The 22,177-nt window shown below is 38.2% G+C and overlaps 3 protein-coding genes and 1 pseudogene across 5 annotated transcripts; 2 read left to right on the top strand and 2 right to left on the bottom strand.

Moving 5' to 3' along the window:
* Positions 1-2,390: 2,390 nt before the first annotated feature.
* Positions 2,391-4,331, bottom strand: LOC105670919 (putative nuclease HARBI1). The gene is made up of 7 exons (XM_012364666.2): positions 4,123-4,331; positions 3,951-4,044; positions 3,571-3,761; positions 3,334-3,469; positions 3,097-3,241; positions 2,821-3,015; positions 2,391-2,703 (listed from the first exon to the last, which is right to left on the bottom strand). Exons 1-7 carry the CDS (start codon positions 4,329-4,331, stop codon positions 2,525-2,527), a joined length of 1,149 nt encoding a protein of 382 aa, XP_012220089.1. The 3' UTR covers positions 2,391-2,524.
* Positions 4,332-4,469: 138 nt separating this feature from the next.
* On the bottom strand, positions 4,470-21,755 carry LOC105667871 (uncharacterized). Of its 3 annotated transcripts, none has more exons than XM_067352267.1 (9): positions 21,615-21,755; positions 21,395-21,539; positions 21,155-21,219; positions 20,915-21,001; positions 20,735-20,821; positions 20,561-20,635; positions 20,236-20,346; positions 20,008-20,052; positions 4,470-4,571 (listed from the first exon to the last, which is right to left on the bottom strand). In XM_067352267.1, exons 1-9 carry the CDS (start codon positions 21,682-21,684, stop codon positions 4,567-4,569), a joined length of 690 nt encoding a protein of 229 aa, XP_067208368.1. In that variant the 5' UTR covers positions 21,685-21,755; the 3' UTR covers positions 4,470-4,566. The 3 variants fall into 3 exon arrangements, with proteins under 3 accessions (XP_067208368.1, XP_067208366.1, XP_067208367.1); XM_067352265.1 differs by having other exon boundaries at positions 4,497-4,622; XM_067352266.1 differs by having other exon boundaries at positions 4,497-4,622; positions 20,561-20,617.
* On the top strand, positions 4,544-6,728 carry LOC105670920 (uncharacterized). Its single transcript, XM_067352268.1, has 3 exons — positions 4,544-6,064; positions 6,123-6,200; positions 6,289-6,728. The coding sequence occupies exons 1-3, from the start codon at positions 5,782-5,784 to the stop codon at positions 6,375-6,377; spliced, it is 450 nt and encodes a 149-aa protein (XP_067208369.1). The 5' UTR covers positions 4,544-5,781; the 3' UTR covers positions 6,378-6,728.
* Positions 9,122-12,520, top strand: LOC136998898 (ATP-dependent DNA helicase pif1-like; annotated as a pseudogene).
* Positions 21,756-22,177: the final 422 nt, after the last annotated feature.

Here is a 22,177-nt window from a genome sequence, read left to right as displayed (position 1 = left end):
GCAACAGGGTGTGGAAAGGAGAGGGTTGGCCGGAGAATTGGAAGGAGGGGGTGGTAGTGCCGATAGTCAAAAAAGGGGAGGGGAAAAAAGTGGAGGAGTATAGGGGGATCACGCTGATGCCCACGTTGTATAAGATTTATGCAACAGTACTGGCGGAGAGGTTAAGAGAGGAGATAGAGGAAAAAGGATTGATGCCTCATAATTAGACGGGTTTCAGGAAGGGAATGGGGACGATTGACAACATTTATGTATTAAATTATTTGGTAAATAAACAACTAGGAAGGAAAAAGTGAAAGATGGTGGCGGTTTTTGTAGATTTGAAGGTGGCTTTTGACTCGGTAGAGAGGGGGGTTCTGGTGGAGGCTATGAGGGAGCGGGGGATAAGGGAAGGACTAGTAGTGAGGGTGGAGGAGATATTGAGGGAAACGAGGAGCAGGGTGAGGGTAGGAGGGGAAACCGGGAATGCTTTTTGGACGGCAAGGGGGGTAAGACAGGGGTGCCCACTAAGTCCGCTGCTGTTCAACGTAGTGACGGCGGATTTGGAGGAGGAGATGGGAAAGGTGAAATGGGAAGAAGTTAGATTGGGAGAAGGGAGAGTGTACACGCTGGCTTACGCAGATGATATCGTTATGTTGGCGGAAAAGGAAAAAGAGATGGGGAGTATGTTGGAGAGGCTGGAGGGATATTTGGGGAGAAAGAGATTAAAGCTAAATGTGAAAAAGACAAAGATATTAAGGTTTAGGAAGGGGGGGAAGGATGGGGAAGAAGGTATAGAGGTGGAGAGGGAAGGTGATAGAGGAAGTAAAGGAATACAAATATCTAGGGTATACGCTAAAAAGGAACGGGAATCAAGAGGCACACGTAAGAGAGAGGGTGAAAAGAGCAGCGGCTATAATGGGACAGGTATGGGGAATAGGGAAGAGAAGGTTCGGGAGGGACTGGGGAAAAAGGCTATGGCTCTTCGACAGGTTGGTATGGACGGTGATGGGGTACGGAGCGGAGATATGGGGATGGAAGGAAAGGGAGATGATGGAGAAGCTGGAGGAGAGGTATTTGAAGTGGGTGTTGAGAGTGGACGGAAGGACATCGGGATATATGGTAAAGGAGGAGTTGAAGAGGGAAAACTTGAGGGGAAGGGCAGGGAAAAGGGCGTGGAAATTTGAGAGAAGATTGGAGGAAGGGAAGGGAAGAGTGATTTGGCGAAGAAATGCAGGTGGAAAATGCTGGAAAGAATAGGGAAAGGGAAGGCAAATTCGGAATGGGAGGGAGAGAAGAAGAAGTTCTTTGAATGGAAAGGATTGGATTTGGAAGGGATAGAGGAGAGGAGAGGAGAGGAGAGAAAAAGGGGAACTAGGATATAGAGAGATAGAAAAAAAGGACAGGAAGATACAGGAAAAAGAGAGGGAGGAGAAAATAGGGGGGTCAAGGTATAATAAATGGTATGGGAGAGTGAAAAAGGAGGGAATTCCGGGATACTGAAAAAGGGTTGGGGGGAAAGTAGATGGAGGAGAGTGGCGAGATTTAGGTTAGGAAGTGAAATGAGGAAGGGAAGGTATTGGGAGACGGAAAAGAGTAGGAGATGCAGGCTATGCGGATTGGAGGAGGAGACATGGGAACATACGTGGGGGATTTGTAGAGAATGGACGGAAGGAGGAGGGAGTTGGCAGGAGCAAGTGGAAAAAATATTGGGGGAAGAGGGGGAGAGGAAATGGTGGATGAGAGAGATAGAGGAGGAAAGACAGGGGAGAAGAGAGTGGGAAGGGAAGGAAAGGAGGGAAAAAGAGGGGAGAGAGGAAGAGGGAGGGGGAGAGAGAGGGGTGAGAGAGAGAGAGAGAGAGAGAGAGAGAGAGAGAGAGAGAGAGAGAGAGAGAGAGAGAGAGAGAGAGAGAGAGAGAGAGAGAGAGAGAGAGAGAGAGAGAGAGAGAGAGAGAGAGAGAGAGAGAGAGAGAGAGAGAGAGAGAGAGAGAGAGAGAGAGAGAGAGAGAGAGAGAGAGAGAGAGAGAGAGAGAGAGAGAGAGAGAGAGAAAGAGAGAGAGAAAGAGAGAGAGAGAGAGTCACGGTGGGAATGGGAGTAGGTTGAAAGATGGAAATATTGAAGGCGCGAGGAAACGGAAATCACCTTTGGCGAGAGCGGGTGTGTGTGTGTAGGGGCTAAAGGGAGAAGGGGAAGGGCGCAGACCGGATGATAGCCTGTTGGACGACTGGCCGCCTGGACCCAAATCCCTCGGATAGGATATTTTAGGTTAAGCGTAGATATAAGATAATATAAGGATAATTTTTAAGTTATTTAGTGTTAAGGATAAGTTTAAGAATAGAATTAAGTTATATGTAAGCAAATGTATGAGAGTGAACCCCAAGAAGAAATAAAATACTACTACTACTACTATATATAAATTTATATACACAATGTTTTTGGTAATAATTGATATAATATACAAATTACATTCTGGTACATTATTTATTTGTACGAATAGCACTGAATTAAAACGCTACACCGCATAATAAAAAAAATGTCTTTACACTTTTAATTTTGAAAATACCATTGAACAATCTGATTCTGCGTTTGTCGTCTATTTTCAATCTGCTCTCCATTGTACTCCAGTGGTGGTGCAATATCTATGTCGTCAAAATGTATGTCATCTACGGGCAATCTCCATTTAATTGCTATATTATGCAGGACACAGCACGCATTGACGATCAGAGCTGTAAAAGAAATATAATCGAATATTATTTATCCATATGTAAGTGCCACAAAATTTATTTTTGAAAATTCTGCAATCAACACAACTTTTATATCAAAGTAAAAAAAATAAGAATTACCAGCAAATTCCGGTGCATAATGCAGTGCTCGTTCTTTTCGTAGGCAACGCCAACGATCTTTTAGAACACCAAAGCATCGCTCTACAGCTACCCGAGCTTGAATGTAATGCTCTGTATATCTTGCACCTGGAGTTCCTTCTGGTTGGTGTAACAATGGTGTCAATAAGAAAGGTGAAAGAGGATATGCGGAATCACCTAAAATGTTCACGAAATGTTAATAGTTTAAAAAATCCTTCATCTGTCATCTATTTTATTAATATTGATAAATAAACACACCTAGAAGCCAACAGTTCCTCCTACGCTCTCTATATTTCTCTACTAAATGAGATAAAACTCTGGAAGATCGGAATACACGCAAATTGTGTGTTCTTCCACCATGTGCGCCATTTACAGCAAGAATTTCACCGTTATAATCACAAATCTGGAAATCATATCTATTAGTAATGGCGATGTAAATTTACAGCATTTTACAGTCTCTATGAAGAAGTATATGTATACTCTATCTATACTCACAACCAAGACATTTAATGAATGATAATGTTTTCGGTTTATAAATAAATGCTCCCTTTCCCTTTCAGGTGGGAACATAGCAATATGTGTGCCGTCAATAGCACCAATTACTGCAGGAAAACCAGATCTCTCGAAAAATCTTTCAGCAACAATTTAAAAAATTGATCAATATCAAATATATATGGAAACCAATTACAAGTAATCATAATGACATAAGCAAACAATAAAAAATATACTTACTCATTCTTGATTTTTTCAATTCTTTCAGGGGAAATTGGAAAACGAATCCAATTTTTCATCACATGATTTAAGGCATTTACAGTGACGTGAAGATATTTGCTGATCGTTGTTTGTGACATACACATCATGAAGTTTTGGCCAACTCTCCTTTGATATGATCCCGATGCAAGGAAATTGATTGAAGCAAACACCTAGAAATAATAAAAATCTTGAACATAATGCAGTTATGCGATCGTAGATAATTGTGCATTAGCAGAGTAGATTAATTTTGTTAAATTAAGAAAAAGCTTTAGCTCTCTGTAATTTCATTGTTAAACATCATGGTGTGTACTATTTATTTAAACTGGAGTGGTGTAGAGTATGATTAACAAAATATTTACCTGCAATTCACGAGCTATACCCGTATTTCTTCTTCTTTCAGGCATAAAGGGAGTTAATTCAGCAATCAATTCTTGACATGCTTCTCTGGATAATCTGCAATTAATTAATTATTTAAAGGAGTACACAGTTGCGACATAACCTCTTTCATAATTCATTAATGTATAACCTTACCTATATAGCGAACGAAACTGAGATTCAGATAGAGCAAACGGATCAAATTTATCTCTCAATCTTCTTCTTATAATTCTCATAACTCCATTTTCCTCTTCATTTTCTTCTTCATTTTCTTCGGGAAATATTAGAGCGATCACGATTCCTGCCATCTGGCGTTTAATGCTTCGTGTAATGGATTTAGAGCATTTGGAGGTTGTCCTTCTCATGTGCTCATCTCTTGAAACGCTTTAAACTCATCTTTCGACAAGACATTTCTTGTCGAGGAAACTCACGTGGAATGGTTCATATTTTCACTACGATAAAAGTTACGAAATCACGCAAACTGCTCACTTTTCACATTTTCACTTCAGTTTAGTTACACAATCGATACCCTGACCAAGGGAAAGTGTTGTAAATCGATCTTGGTATAATCAGTTCGCTTCTATGTTGTATCGATTTTATCTATGCTGTAACAAAAACAGGTCGCCCCCCTTTTTTCTTCTTTCTTCTAAGCAGAGCTAGAAGCAACGTGCGCGCAGCATAATACTTGTACTCGTTCTCATACAATTAAAAGTATTCTCAAATTAACGTATTACTTCTTTTAATCTCCTCATTCGACTACACTGACTTGTTAACAACAACAATTTCTGCAATCGAAATCTTCTAAAAAAATTTAATTTATCGTATTCTTCAAAATAATTAGCACGCACATGAACATTTCGTGGTATTCCGTAAACAACTAAATTGAATGCGTCTAATTCATCATCTTCTAGTACATCAACATTTATTAAATCCATTTTTATGGTTAAATTCCAATATTTTATGTAAATTATATGATAGCATAATTAATAATTTGCTATAACTTATAACGCTTTCGGTTCCTTAAAGTTTCTTAAGCGGTACTGAAATCATGGCTTAAGATAAGCGTAAATTAAAACACTTTAGGTGTCACTTATACTTTGATGCAACAAGCTTAAAATTTTAAGTTACGCTTAAAACCAAAATGAGATTGGTGCAACCGGGCCTAAACGATTTATATCTATCGGAGAAGCAGATTTAGTACTTGGTACGCGTACTAAACAATCGATGTAAACTAAGCCATAGTAGTGACAAGATGCAAATTTTAGTCACGCCGCTAGTGCTATTGGTGGTGGGGTTAATGTCCAAGTTTTTTGTCGCTGCTCGGAAGTTCCAAAGAGACAAATGGTGTATTCAAGGGGTCGATTGTGTATCATAAAAAAGTGAACAAATTTACTAGTTATTGACCAATAAAATCATGGATATTTTAGTAAATTTGTTTACTTTTGTAATTTTTATTTTATTTCATGCTACACAATCGACCCCTTGAATACACCAATTGTCTCCTTGGAACTTCCGAGCAGCGACAAAAAACATGGACATTAACCCCACCACCAATAGCACTAGCGGCCTAAAATTTGCATCTTGTCACTATAATGGAAATGGATAATAATGGAAACTATAAGAGGCGTGTCTAAAATGGCGCCGCAAAGACACCACAGTTGCAGGGAGCAAAAAAAAGTAAGTACAAGACAAAATTATTATATTATGTAATGTAATAAAATTAAATGTAATAAAATAATAATAATATATAGTACATAAAATGTAAAATGTTGTAAAAGATAGATAGAAAGTATAAAATATTTTTTTTTTACAGAAATGAATGAAGCAGAGAAAGAAAATTCTTCCTTCAATGCAGCGACTACTGCTGAAATCGCTGCATTGAAAGAAGAATTGCGAGCATTAAAATTAACACTAAACTCATCCTGTGATACGTTACCGGGGCCACCGCCACTGCCACCGTTGCCATCGGAGCCACCGCTGTCAGCGTTGCAGCTACAGTCGCAGCCGCCGCCGCCACCAGCATCATCATCTTCATTATATGAACAATCAAGAGACACGACTCTTGATTGTTCATATCTTCCGCCACATATTATAAAAGGTAAAAATTATCCGCTCTTAAAATAAGTATAAATTTAATATTTTAATTTTCTTTTTAGAGATAAAAAATTGGCAGCAACAGCAACAACAACAATGGCAGTGGCAGCAGGGGGGACAGGAGTACATACCAGTGCTACGTAAGTTATTTTATTGTATTTTATATATATTTTATTAAATATTTTATCCTCAAAAATAAATTATTAAATTTGTTTTGTTCTATTACAGCACCACGATGGAACAGAGGAAGAGGAGGAGGTTGCGGTCGTCGAGGAAGTCGCGGTGGAAGTCGCGGACATATCCACTTTCACTTTTAATTAATGATAACAAAATACATTGTTTACTTAATTTAGAGGTTTCAGATAAGCTGCGTCGAATGTGTCAACTTCGTTTATTAAAAAAATTGGCTTGATTTCGTACATGTTTTACTTTAGTCGCTCCTTTTTCCAATATTCCTAAAGTATTTGTTAGTTTTAAGTTCAGTGTCCATTTCAGATGTTGCTTCATCCACTAAATGACAAAGACGCGCAAATGTGCTGGAGAGCTCTCTACATAATCATAAGAAGTATTATTTTAGAAAAAATATATTTTCGAAAACAAATATAGCAGTTTTATAATAAATGTAAAAAAAACTTAGATAATTAGTTAGAAAAACCCGGGGGTTGAGCTACCCACCGGGCGCGTCTCCAAGGTGGCGGATAGGAGAACGCCCAGTAGGTGTGAGTTCTCTGAGGGGATTCAGTGCTGCTGGGTAGTGGCGGTTATAACCTGGCCCCACGGAAATAAAACCCTGTGGAGGGTAAGGGAAGACCGTTGCCGCGGACCAACTCCCCAAGCCAAGTTGTAAGCCATCGTGGCGATGGCTGCATGTCACTGGGGGAGCAGTGTCGCGAACGATGCCTCTGGAGAACCGGGCGAAACCCCAGAGTATCCAGCCTTACCCACGCATGCGGGGCTCTGCGTAGGCGGACCGTGTAATTCCCTAGCTACTCGTGGGACCACTATGGATTTGACAAATAACATTAACTTAGAGAACGAAGTGGAAAATCGGGAGGGCTCGCGTGACGGGTCTCCGAGGGAAGGAGCTGGAACGGGGGTGACGGACGGGACCCTTAAGGGCTCCGGAAGTGAAGCCGGCCCGGCTGCGCGGCAGGAGGCTTCACCTCCAGTAAAGAAAAATCGGTGCGGGGCCGAAAGAAGGAGGGCGAAGCGGATAAGAGCAGGGGCTCTGGAAAGGACTCGCTCTCTTCCCGTGGCTCCCCCTTGTACGCCGGTGGAGGTGGTGAAGGGGCACACCGATGGTAAACGTCGGAAGGGCTCTAATGAAACCCCTCCATCGGGCGGCCGTCCGCTAAAGAGGCAAAGGGCTCACGATGGGCACCATGCCTATTCGGACGCTGCTGACCCTCTGGCGAGGGTGATTGTGGCGGAGGGCTACCCCGAGGCAGAAATTACTGCAGAGCAGTTGATTCTGTTGAGGGGTGCGGTCTCGAAGGAGATCGACGGGATCCAAGAGGGTCCGGTGCCCAGATTCCACAGCACCTCTCTAAGGAGTGGTGCGGCGGTGGTTAGATGCGCGGATGAGGCGTCGCTGGGTTGGCTCGTGGGGCGGATCGGCGGCATCATTCCGTGGGAGGGCGCCAAGCTCAAGGTGATGGGCATGGACGCGCTTCAAAAGCAGCACAGGGCGGTGGTTTGGGTCCCGGGACCTCCCGAGGGCGCGGCCACGGTCCTGAAGCAACTGGAGAAGCAGAACCCAGGTCTTGTCACCGGGAGCTGGAAAGTGTTCGCGGAGGGGGTAGGGGCCACCAGGGAAGATGGGAACCTGGTCCTCGGTGTCCCGGAGTCCAGTGTCCTCAAATTGAGAACACTGGACTTCAAACCTTTCTTTGGGCTCGACAGGATTGCCTTTCGGGTAAGTGGGGCCCAGGGGGGGGAGTAAGGAGGGGATAAGGAGGAGCCCCCTAAAACGATCTTGTAGTTAAATGGCGGGATCGAGAGGGGTGGCCTTTACCCAGATTAATCTGCATCACAGCAAAGGGGCCTCGGCTGTTTTGGCCAGGCAACAAGCTGGGAGGCAAACATGCATATCACTGATGCAAGAACCCTGGGTAATCCGGGGTTGCATCAGGGGCTTGGCGGCCTGCGGTAGGCTCTTTAGAGTCCCATCAGTGGATCGGCCCAGAGCCTGCGTGGCCGTCAAGGGTATGGAGGCCCAGCTAATACCTCACCTGTGTTCCAGGGACGTTGCGGCTGTAGAAGTGGATTTCACTGATGACTCCGGTGACAGGAGAAAAATGGTTATTTGCTCGGCCTACTTCTCTCACGACGGGGGGGAGGCGGTGCCGCCTGCACCGGTGATAAAACTGGCAGAATACTGCCAGGAGAAACGGCTTCCCCTTATCATGGGATGTGACGCTAACGCGCATCCCACTGTGTGGGGAAGCTCGGACACCAACGAAAGAAGAAGAAAAGTGTTGGAGTTCCTAGCATCTACGGATCTGGAGATTCTCAACACAGGAGACGAGCCCACCTTCTGCACTATAGCGAGAAGAGAAGTGCTCGATATCACTGTCAGTTCCAGGCAGTTGATACAGGAGGTAGTGGAGTGGAGGGTCTCGACGGAGTCCTCGCTCTCAGACCATAGGCAGATCACCTTCAGGATAGCTAAGGCTAGGGGGAAGGAGGTCAAATTCAGGAACCCGAGAAAAACCAAGTGGGACTCCTATAGGGAAGACCTGGCCAGCAAAGTTGCGTTGAAGCATGTCAGGGCTCTGATTTTGAGAGGGGCCCTGGGTGCTATGGTTACGACACCAGTGGCGGCGATGGGCGTAATGTTCGGCATCGAACCATTTTATCAGGTGGTGGTGGCTGCTGCAGCAGTGGCGACATACCGTCTAAGATGCGAACTAAAATGGAAGAAAGGAGCCCGGCATACGAGGCTGCCGGAAGACGTTCTGCTAGATCCGATATTCGAGATGCGACAGGACAGAATACCTATTTTTCGGGCTTCTGATAGGCGCTTTAAAGTGCATATACCGAGGCCGGAGGAGTGGGAAAAGGAAGATGGAAACTTAGGGGCTCGAGTGCGTGGAGGAGATGTCTGGTATACGGACGGCTCCAAGACGGACACGGGCTCCGGGGCCGGCTTCTTTGGCAGTCGAGAGGGATGGAAGGAGTGCATTTCTCTCGACAGTTATGCCACGGTATTCCAAGCGGAGATTGTGGCTATCCTAAGCTGTGCTCAGACCGTGCGGAGTAGAGTAGAGGCGGGGGGGCACATCAGGATTTGTACGGACAGCCAGGCAGCCATCAAGGCGCTGGGGGCTCCGACAATAACGTCGCGGTTGGTTCGAGAGTGCAGGTGCGTTCTGAACGAACTGGCGAGAGAGAGAGAAGTCACCGTTACTTGGGTGCCGGGTCACTCGGGCATCCAGGGTAATGAATGTGCGGACCAGCTGGCAAAAGCGGGTTCAGAATTAACGATAGTAGGACCGGGGCCGGCTCTGGGAATCCCCTTTTGTTTAGGAAAGGGGAGGATCAAAGAATAGCTCCGCAGAGAACATCTAAAACACTGGAGAGTGGAATCTGAGTCCAAATGCAGACAGGCTAGAGCTCTGATGGGAGATACTCCTAATAGGGAACTGACTTGGAGCATAAGGGCTCTGAGTAGGAGAGATGCCAGGACAGCGATACACATAGTGATGGGTCATGGCACCTTAAACTACCACATGTACAAGCTTGGGCGTAGCGATACATCCAAGTGCAGGGCATGTGGAGACGACGAGGAAACAAGTGTTTTAAGAAACAAGAGCCTTCATGTGCTCAGCGACTGTCCTGCACAGGCAGGGTTGAGACACAAGATGCTGGGCTCAGCACTACTTGGGCCCGAGCAGATCAGGAAGCTGCCGGTGAGGGATCTGATTCTCTTTTAGAGAAAAACAGGTCTCTCATGAGTAAGCTTATGAGGGGAGGCACAATGGACAATGTTTGGGTGCCGCGGGCGGTGCTTCGAAAGAGGAACGCCCCCCCGTTATAATATTATTATTATTATATTACTGCATAGGAAGGAAATATGGATATACAATTTATTGGCGAAAAGTCATTACTTACCTGGTACATTACTAAATATATGAATAAAGCGGGAAAGTGTGAGTTGTCTGATACTATTATTAATACTAAAAATAATACGAATAAGTCATTGGCGAGTTATCTTTGGAGCATTGCCTTGCGATTCACGAGTAATAGAGAATGTGGAGCTCTTGAAGCTACTGATACATTACTGGGGATTGCTTTATGTGGAACTGATCGAAATACAACTATAAGTTGGTTAGATGTTAATCGAATAAGATGTAGAAAATTGAAAACTCGTAAAGAGATTGAAGTACTTGATCAATCGACAGATATATTTTGTGAATCTTTGATAGGAAACCACTATCCACAGAGACCAAAAGAATTAGAATGTATGTCTCTTTATGAGTTTGCAAAATGGTATGATATTACACAAATCAAACCACAAAATGAGTTTGTTGAATTCTATAAATTTAAAAATGGATATCTTAGACGACGACAGCGTGGATATCTTATTAATCATTATAGATATAATGTTAATACACAACCGGAAAAGTATTTCTTTGCGTTATTACTTCTGTTTGAACCGTGGAGAGAATTAGAAGAGCTTAGAAATGGATGTGATACTTATGCAGAATCATTTCACAAGGTAAAACTACATTTAACAGAAGCATTACAATATCACGAAAAACTAGAAGAATTGCAAAAAGCATTTGAAAATGCTAAAGAGTTAGTGCAGCAACATTTAGATGAAGTACAAAAACATGAGTCGCAAGATGATCCTGACAATCCAATAGGTGTTCAAAATATAGAAGCTGGTGAAGCGATGCAAGATTTTAAGGATCTCGGTGATAAAAATATTAAAGATATTGATGTATCAGAAATGATTGCGAAATTAAATATAGATCAAAAAAGAGTATTCGATAGAGTTATTACTATTATAGGGTCAAATAAATCAATATTGCGATTATATGTTAGTGGAGAAGGTGGTACTGGAAAAAGTTATTTAATTAAAACTGTTAAGTGCTGGATAAAACAAAATCTCAAAAAAGATACTGCTGTAGCAGCACCTACTGGCATAGCAGCGTTTAATATAGATGGTTTAACAGTTCATAGATTGCTTCAATTACCTGTTGAACATGGTAATACTCCTAAATATAGACGATTGTCTGATCATGTGTTAAAACTTTTACGAGCGGAACTTAAAGATGTTATTCTTTTATAATCGATGAAGTATCGATGATATCTAATTTGACTTTAATGTACATACATCTTCGATTGTCTGAAATATTTGATTCAAGTGATTGTGATGATGGCTGGTTTGGTAAAAGGCATATTCTTTTGTTTGGAGATTTGCTTCAATTGCCTCCTGTACATGAAGATTCTGTCTTTAAAGATTTGTCAAATGAAAAAGTTAACAAATATATCGGTTGCCTACAGACTGTAAATTTGTGGACTACATTATTTGATTACGATGAGTTGACAATTAATATGCGCCAGCAAGAAGATGAGTCTTATCGTGAATTATTGTCAAGAATTCGTATTGGTTTATTAACAAAGTCTGATTATGAAATTTTGGAAAATAGGAAAATATCTTTTACAGAAGATTCCTTCGAATCTAGATTAAATGAATTATGTGATTTTATTAACAATTTGCCATCAGATACCGTTTGTTTATTGCCCACTTGTCACATGTGTGACGTTTTGAATGCTGCAATGTTAAGTCGTATTGCTTCGAAAGAAATATTATTAATTGCTGAAGATACAATCGAATGTATTCCATATATAAAAAAGAAAATATTAAAAGTGTTGGAAAATAATGATGATGATAATTCTAAAACAGCTGGGCTTTCGAAACAAATTGTTATAAAAATTGGGGCAAAAGTTATGATAAGGCGTAATATTGATGCTAGTTTGGGTCTTGTTAATGGTACAATTGCTAAAGTCATTTCAGTTGTACAAGATATTTCTAACGGTTATATAGAAAAAATTAAGCTTCTTTTACCATCAGGTTTAGAATATTTAATTGAAAGAGTAAATGTCAAATTTGCGGTGATGGAGAAAGCATATGTTATTCGAAAACAATTTCCATTGTGTCTAAGTTACGGAATTACTGTTCATAAAAGCCAAGGCCTGAGTTTGCAGAATGCTATTATGGACATAGGTAATTCTGTATTTAGTCACGGCCAAGTTTATGTTGCATTGTCACGAGTAACATCTTCAGATGGATTGATTTGATCAATTTTGACCCTTCATCTATAGAAGCTAGTGAAGAAGCTATTGTTGAATATAATCGATTAAAACGAATACACAAATCCAAAACAGATATAATTTCTGTTTCAAAAGAAAAGTATCGTAAAATAAAAGATATTTTATGGGTACAACCCAAAATAATTAGTTCTGTTCAAGAATCACATAAAAAAGTTCGAAAAAATATTACTTGGGTCACGCATGGTTTTCAAAATATAGATAAGGGTTCGTGTTATGCAAATGCAGTATTGCAATGCTTTTTACATTTAAATGTTATTAGAAAACTAATATTTGAGTATGATAAATTAAGTATTTTAGGTATTTTAATAAATCAATATGAAAACAAACTGCCTAACTTGAATACATATGTAATACGACAAAGTTTAGGAGAATTTTTCTCCAAAAATGTTAAACGAGATGCATGTGAATTTCTTATAGCTCTTTGCACGAAATACGATTATATAAAAAATTTAGTTGAGCATCAAGTCACTTCCATTAAACGATGTAAAAATTGTCATAATACGACAACTATTGTTAATAAAAATATCCTTCTTTCAACTCCTGTTAATAAACGGAAGAAAAAAAGTTTTGATCTTAATGAATTATTAAATGTAACATTTTCTCATTGGTGTCAATTACACAACGAATCATGTGAAAATTGTACAGGAAATGACATATTATGTAAAAGTGAATTAATATTAACCGGAGATATAATTGTCATGCATTTAATAACAATTCAAGACGGTATATCAACAAAAACAGATAAGTTTACTTTACGTGCTATCCCAACAACTAAAATAAATATTGCTGGACAATTCTACAAAGTTATGAGTGCTATATTCCATCATGGATCATGTATCGAAAATGGTCATTACACAAGTATATGTAGAGAAGAAATGTCTAATACTTGGATTGAAGCTGACGATGCGCAAATTAGAAAAAGACAATGACCTAGAGGCGCTAAAGATATCTGTATCATTTTCTTACAGAAAATTGATAAGTAATTGGTGGTATTATTTGATCATATCTTTTGATAATAAATGGTAAAAAGAATTGTTATATATAATCAAATATTTTATTAAAATATGTTCACTGATGACGAAAATCTTTATGGATAATCAAATATATGTAAAAAAAAGAAAATAAAGAAAGTTAAGCCAATGACGCTTAAATTAGACAAATACAATGGCCTAGAAACGATTTGTTTGATATTTACATAATTATATATAACTTTGTATTATTACAACATTAATCAAAGAGGACCGTTTTATATGACGGGGGTGGTGGTGGGACTCTTTAGTAAAATCTAATTAATTATTTCACAATTGTTTTGTTATTTTACTTTGAAATATCAATATAAAGTTTATATATTTAGTAATATTTTTACTGAAAAAAAGAAATGATATCCATTAATCAACAAATTACCTTTTTAAAAAAAGGTAAAAAAAAGGCGCCAAGTACACGCAAACCTTCCAATTGTTGTATACACACAAACCTTCCAAAAAAGTTGTATATATAAAAACACGTAAACCTTACAAAAAAGTTGTATATTTTATATCAACAAATTACCTTTTTAAAAAAAGGTAAAGAGAAGGCGCCAAGTGCACGCAAATCTTCCAAAAAAAAGTTGTTGTATACACGCAAACCCTCCAAAAAAAGTTATTGTATACCAAAAAAAAGTTGTTGTATACACACAAACCTCCCTAAAAAAGTTGTTGTATATACCTTTTTAAAAAAAGGTCAAGAAAAGGCGCCAAGTGCACGCAAATCTTCCAAAAAAAAGTTGTTGTATACACGCAAACCTTCCAAAAAAAGTTATTGTATACCAAAAAAAAGTTGTTGTATACACGCAAACCTCCCAAAAAAAGTTGTTGTATATACCTTTTTAAAAAAAGGTAAAGAAAAGGCGCCAAGTGCACGCAAATCTTCCAAAAAAAAATTGTTGTATACACGCAAACCTTCCAAAAAAAGTTATTGTATACCAAAAAAAAGTTGTTGTATACACGCAAACCTCCCAAAAAAAGTTGTTGTATATATAAACACGCAAACCTTACAAAAAAGTTGTTGTGTATTTTTTACCTTACAAAAAAGTTTCAACAAATTACCTTTTTAAAAAAAGGTAAAGAAAAGGCGCCAAGTGCACGCAAATCTTCCAAAAAAAAGTTGTTGTATACACGTGTTACGTCCTGATAGATGTAGAATTTTTTTCGTTGGGCTCGGCGATCGACGTAAACGGACCTGACCGCACGAGCCGAGCGGCACGTTTAGGACTTGCGACGGGTCAGCGACTGGAAGAGTCGTTTTTACTCCGTCAACAAGTCAACCGCTCGTGGTTCCCTTTTTGGGTCAAGGAATTGAATCCCTATTACCCGGGGCGGAACCTTTGTGCGCAATTTGAGAGGGAAGGTGTGAGGGGGTGACGAACGAGGAGGGTGTGGTTAAATAAAAAAAAGAACAAAGTTTAATTTACTAAAGACAACATTTTAATTTGATTAAATTTATAATTACGATACAAAACTCAACTCTTATTCACACGTGTTTTATATTTCTATTAGTGTATTTTTCACAAGTGTGTGTGTGTGTGTGTGTGTGTGTGTGTGAGTGTTTTATTTTTCCGGAGGGAGGACAGAAGAAATAATAAAATAAAGAGAAATGAACTGACTTACTCGTTGCAGAGTAGTTTCGGATCGCGTTGAATATATTCGGTGGTTCTGAGCAGGCGCCCCGTTGAGGGAAGGTGTTGTATAGGCGTCGGACCCTTTTGTAAACGAGTGGGCACCCTACTGCGGGATGGTGTCGTCAAGGTAATGGACCCTCTACTTGAGATGCACCACGAGATGGTCGCGACAAAGTATCAACTGATTTTACTCTTTGATTCGCGCCCCCGAACTACTCGAAAAACTGTTTCGAGAAACTGAGCTAAACGGAATAACTGCGCAAACTGCTTGAAAAACTGTGTGTGATTGTGTCCGGAGCCACCAGAACACGGGTTTTTATACTTTTTCTTTGGGGTAGATTCCTTTGGAAAATCTTAGGTTTTTGGAGCGGGGATCGAATAGGAATTAGTCTTGCGAGAAAATTTTTAATGTGGGGGAGGATGGCGTCATTTTTAGCTAATAGGATTGGGTTTAGATGATTAGGTTACTTGAAATGAGATAGGAAGAAAGAGGCCCTAACGAATAAGGAATAGCGTCGTTTCGGGTCCATATATGATGGGGGTAGGTTTTTGAGGTGGCGTAACCCGGTTGGTGTTAATTAGTATAGGTGGGGTGCATCTCAGTGTCTTAAGATCTGGGTGGGCGTAGTCTTTAGACCATACGATGGAATGATGGGTGGTCTATAGAAGTGCTTGCCCCGATTCTCGGCTTTCGGATTGGGTCGTTAAGAATCGGTATATAAGTTCGCAAAGCCTTGGGTCACTGATCTAATAAATTTGACAGTTTACGACTGTCGCGTGCCCTTGGTGTCGCGTGGAGAGTGCGACTAATGCATCTCGGTTTCCCAGACCTACTAAACACGTGCGCCGTATCAGGTGTCGCGCCTTCTCGGCATGCGACTGCGGTCATTCCCCGATCGTTACTCGGTAAAACCCTATCTACTAGCTAGAGTTCCCGTAGGTGGAATCCAAGAGTATGACTAGTTGGTGCCAGTTTTTTCTTTTTATCTCTTACTCTAACCGTCTGGAGTCGGTTAAGGACTCCAGCTACCGCGAAGTTTTGACTTTTACGGTTTTTCTGGCGACGATAGGCACGCTGAGCGGCCAAGGTATTTTGAAATATCCATGCTATTTTTCTCCGTGAGAAGATTCGAGCTCCTGGTGTCTCATGAGAAAAACAGCTCTGGCGTTATAATATTTCTTAAGAGTTTTGTTGGTTCCGCGTTTACTAGGTCTGGTATTTAATGAAAAGAAAAGAATCGTGTAGTCTGATCAGGACGTAACACACGCAAACCTTCCAAAAAAAGTTATTGTATACCAAAAAAAAGTTGTTGTATACACGCAAACCTCCCAAAAAAAGTTGTATATATAAACCTTCCAAAAAATTTATCTTCCACAAAAAAATGTATATATATTAACAAATACCAAACCTTTCAAAAAAAGTTGTATATATAACCAAATCAAAAAAAGTTGTTGTATATATAATCAAATAAAAATTTGCTATATATTCTGCCTATAAAAGAGATGATATCAGAAAATGACGCCAAGTTTAAATAAAAAACCTTCTAAAAAAACTTGTATGTATATATTTTAAAAAAAGTTGTATATACCAAATAAAAATTCGCTATATATTCTGCCTATAAAAGAGATGATATCAGAAAATGACGCCAAGTTTAAATAAAAAACCTTTCAAAAAAACTTGTATGTATATATTTAAAAAAAAGTTGTATATACCAAATAAAAATTCGCTATATATTCTGCCTATAAAAGAGGTGATATCAGAAAATGACGCCAAGTTTAAATAAAAAACCTTTCAAAAAAACTTGTATGTATATATTTTAAAAAAAGTTGTATATACCAAATAAAAATTCTCTATATATTCTGCCTATAAAAGAGGTGATATCAGAAAATGACGCCAAGTTTAAATAAAAAACCTTTCAAAAAAACTTGTATGTATATATTTTAAAAAAAGTTGTATATACCAAATAAAAATTTGCTATATATTCTGCCTATAAAAGAGGTGATATCATCAGAAAATGACGCCAAGTTTAAATAAAAAAACCTTTCAGAAAAACTTGTATGTATATATATTACGAAAAAGGATTAATTTATTGCGCTTATTGCGCTTACAGCTTTTTAACCAATAAGCATCGATAAGATTGTATTTAGTTAGTTTTGCATCTTTATCTAGTTATTTATTTAAAAATTATATTCATATCTACAATTAGTTAATTTTTTTTTAAGTATACATTTTAAAATAATTGCATCTGTATCTAGTTACTTTTGCTTCTATATCTAGTTATTTAAATTAAAAAATGATATTTGTGTTTATATCTATCTAGTTAATTTTTCTTAAGTATACTTTTTAAAATAATTGCATTTGTATCTAGTTATTTTTTTTATATCTGTATCTAGTTAAATAAAATTTTTATATCTGTATCTAGTTAAATAAAAAAATAATTTTTTAAATAAAAGTATTTAATTCAAAAATAAAAAAATTTTTCAAATTTAATTAAAATAAAAAAATATTACAAAATTTCGCAAAAAACTTGGCGCTGCTGTACTGAACTACATGTTAAATACATCTTAAAATATTATAGAGAATGAAAATGAGCAATAATTTTACAATTTACATGATTAAGTGTTATAATGGGCTTGTTCGTTTTAGCTGCACTGGGGCAGCTCTGGGTCTGCTCTAAACAAGATAATACAGGACAAACTATTTATCTGTCCTGTATTATCCTGTGTAGAGCAGACCCAGAGCAGCCCCAGTGTAGCTAAAACGAACAAGCCCAATGACTCAAACTGACCAGAGCGGCAAACGGCGACGCGATAGCCAATTAAACTCTTGTTCTTACGGTAAAATTGTAAGTTGATTGGCTATAGCATCGCCACTTGCCGCTTCGTCGCTCTAGTCTGTTTGAGCCGAAATTTGTTTGCATCGCTTGCTCTAACATGCTCCTACTCGCTCTAATACTCCAAACTAAACTATAGTATTACGTCACATATACTATAGATTAAAGTATGTTGGAATGATTAGGAGCATGTTAAAGTATTGCGATGCGAATCTTATGTAAGTTAATAGTTCAGTACAGCAGCGCCAAGTTTTTTGCGAAATTTTGTAATATCTTTTTATTTTGATTAAATTTGAAAAATTTTTTTATTTTTGAATTAAATACTTTTATTTAAAAAATTATTTTTTTATTTAACTAGATACAGATATAAAAATTTTATTTAACTAGATACAGATATAAAAAAAATAACTAGATACAGATGCAATTATTTTAAAAAGTATACTTAAGAAAAATTAACTAGATAGATATAAACACAAATATCATTTTTTAATTTAAATAACTAGATATAGAAGCAAAAGTAACTAGATACAGATGCAATTATTTTAAAATGTATACTTAAAAAAAAATTAACTAATTGTAGATATAAATATAATTTTTAAATAAATAACTAGATAAAGATGCAAAAATAACTAAATACAATCTTATCGATGCTTATTGGTTAAAAAGCTGTAAGCGCAATAAGCGCAATAAATTAATCCTTTTTCGTAATATATATACATATACAAGTTTTTCTGAAAGGTTTTTTTATTTAAACTTGGCGTCATTTTCTGATGATATCACCTCTTTTATAGGCAGAATATATAGCGAATTTTTATTTGGTATATACAACTTTTTTTAAAATATATACATACAAGTTTTTTTGAAAGGTTTTTTATTCAAACTTGGCGTCATTTTCTGATATCACCTCTTTTATAGGCAGAATATATAGCGAATTTTTATTTGGTATATACAACTTTTTTTAAAATATATACATACAAGTTTTTTTGAAAGGTTTTTTATTCAAACTTGGCGTCATTTTCTGATATCACCTCTTTTATGGGCAGAATATATAGCGAATTTTTATTTGGTATATACAACTTTTTTTAAAATATATACATACAAGTTTTTTTGAAAGGTTTACCCTTTACGCAAAATATGCGGATTCTTATTTCCGCGAGGCTCGAGACGCCTACTGATACCGCTCTTACCGCGAAGTCGAAGTGGCGGCCTTACAAATCGTCGGTACGCCTGTTGTGGGCCTCAAGGTTCCGCTCAGGTTGCCGACTCGCCGAACAGTGACGACAGTGAGGCTCGCCGGACAGCGGTGACATTTCGCGCATCGTCCTGCGCATGTAGATCCTCGCTATCGATTAGCGATTCTTGATCTTTCGATGTTTCCTAGATCTCTCGATGCTCGCTTCGCTCTTCGATACATCGGCCCTCGGTGACGCTTTTCCGAGGTGACTCCGGTCTCTCTCTTAGGGCAGCTGCCGTTAACGCCCCTCGCGGCCTTTTCCGTTTACGGATCCGAACCTTCTCTGAATCGGCCGGGAACTGATCAGGTTTCGACCTGATTCTGCTTTGGCTCGTTACGACAGCTCCTTTTTCGGGTACTCCACTCCGGGTCTTCGGCGTGTGAGAGCGCGCTTCCCTCTCGGGCGTCATCTCTCTCGGTGCGTCCACCGGCCTCGATATGCTCCAAATCTGAAATTGTATCTACGGTAGCGACTTTGTCTGGAATCTAGTTGTTTATTCAAAGATATTTTACTTGACCTTGTTCCGGATCTGTCTACACGCCGTCCGGGCCTCCGTCGTCCTGTCTGCTGAGTCCCTCGCAGGTCCCACGGAGGCTGCTCCACCTCAATCACAAAACGGGAATTTGGCCACTCACAACGACTCGCGCAATTCGCTACAACGCTCAAAAAGAAAATTAGGAGGGAGAGGTCGTCGCCCCCCGCGGTGGGGTTTCCGACCTCAAATTTCCCTCCTCGATCGGGCATTCTCGCCCTTGTGACGGACCTCAAAATTGTCACGTCACAAAACATATTAAATCCTAATTCTTAAATATAACAAAAAGATCAATAAATACAAATGTACGTATATATTTTTTTATTCATAATTATATGAAGTACATACCTTCATCGGTTACTTGGGTCTGCGACGTTGCAGTTATTTCAGCAGCTAGAATACAAAAGTTATCTATAATCATTTCTTTTTCACCTGAGATGCAAATTATTCAAATATTTTTCATATTTTCATATTTCGTACAAATATTTTTCATAAAGCAAATGCGAACTATGAAACCAGTTATTTTTTCGCAAAACAAGTTACTTTTAAGTGAATATTGGAAAAAAAATCATCTACCTCTACTCAGATTGCGACCACGTATGCGAGGAGGTCTTCCACGACGTAGAGGTGTTCTTTCAATATTATCCGTTACTAAGACTGAATCGGCAGCCGTCGTTTCTAATAATGCTGTCAATTGAGAGATAAATTGAAAATAAAAAGTATGTAATAAAATCAAGAATACATTACAGAATACATTACAAAACAAAACACATTACATAGCACATAAATTTTGAGGTAAGATTCTCTCTCCCCCTCCCCCTCTCTTTCTCTCTCTCTCGCTCTCTCTCTCGCTCTCTCACAAAGTATCAGGAGAGTTTCTAGTTAGAAGAATGGAATTTACCTGTGGCCGTAACGCTCGTGAAGTCGTTTAAAGAATTATCGTTTACTATTTCTCGTTCTATATCGTTTTGTGAATCTGCAATGTATAACAAATATCTTTTTTTTTTGTTAAATTCAAAAAATATACAGTATATATTGATACATCACTAAATTATTAGAAGAATATAGAATTTACCTGTGATCGAACCGCCCGCAAAGTCATTTAAAAAATTGTCTTCTATTATTTCTCGATCTATATCATTATCTATATTGTTTTGCGAATCTGCAACGTATAAAAAATATCTTTTTTTTCTGTTAAATTAAAATATATATATATTGATACGTCACTAAATTAATAGAAGAATGTGGAATGTACCTATAACCGCATCGCGCGCAAAGTGGTTTATAAAATTTCCGTCTATTATTTCTTGGTCTATATCATTATCCACATCGTTTTGTAAATCTGCAATATATAAAGAATATTTTTTCTATTTGTTAAATTCAAAAAATTTACAATATGTTTATTGACATGTCATTAAATTATCAATATTATTATATCAATAAATTATTATGACTAGAGTTAAAATACGTAATATGTGTATATTTCGAAACAAACCAATATTCTCTTCAAGTAACTGTACTATATTGCTCAGCGCCAAAAGAAACTCCTTCAACGAATATCTATAACAATATAGAATATAAATATATATAAATTTATAAAATAAAAGTTTATGCAATAATTTAATAGTCATGCAGTAATATTAACATAGTTACACATGACTCAAGGAATGTGGATCGTAAATATATGACTGTCATATTTTTATAGCAAGATTGTCTAAAACAAAATATAAATTACCTTCCCGAAGATAATAAAGATTGCGCCTCTGTAATGCGTTTATCGCGATTCATGTCATACCGAACCCGTGTTCTCTTTACAGTACGGCCTTCTGTCAGTATTGCAATTTTTTTTTCCTGAACAGCGATGAAACCTTTTAAATTGTCTGCAAAAGTTGTATTGTAAAAATATATTTTATGTAATAATGCACAAAAGAGTAGCAATAATAAGTAATACTTACGAAGAAAATTCCAAACATTGGTATGAGTTTTATCAAATTTGCGAAAGATTTCAAAATGAAAATTTTCCATAAAATTATTTGTCTGTATAGACACAGAAATATTATTTTTTAATGAAAGCCAGGTACGTCTTAAATACTCAGTAAATTGCAAACCCAGCGGGATATTCCGTGGACAACGTATCAGCTTCTTCTTGGATTATTTGTAATCCTTCCTCGAATGCATCAATCGGAGATAATGGTAAAGCCATAGTGAGACCGAGAACCTTCCTTGGAGCTGCTGTTAATTCTAAAGCTTTCCAACGCCTTAATACAGCCTACACGAAAAATATTGAATATAAATTAGCAAAAGTTGCAAAAAATCTACAAGATTTCGTTTTCGTTAAAAATTCTACCTGATTAAAATGAAACCAGCAGCCGATTATTCGCGATTCCGGAAAAATCTGTTTTGCGATCGTCATTGCCGCGCGTTCATAATCGCTCATGACTAATTCTACTTGTTGTAACGCATTTGGACACAGCTCCTTCACTTTTTGCCAAATTGCGTTATACAAACCCATTGTACG

This window comes from Linepithema humile, chromosome 3, assembly GCF_040581485.1.
Source record: "Linepithema humile isolate Giens D197 chromosome 3, Lhum_UNIL_v1.0, whole genome shotgun sequence".
In the NCBI taxonomy this organism is placed as follows: Eukaryota; Metazoa; Arthropoda; class Insecta; order Hymenoptera; family Formicidae; genus Linepithema; species Linepithema humile.
Note: the sequence above shows the minus strand (reverse complement) of the source record. Positions and strands in the feature narration are given on the sequence as shown.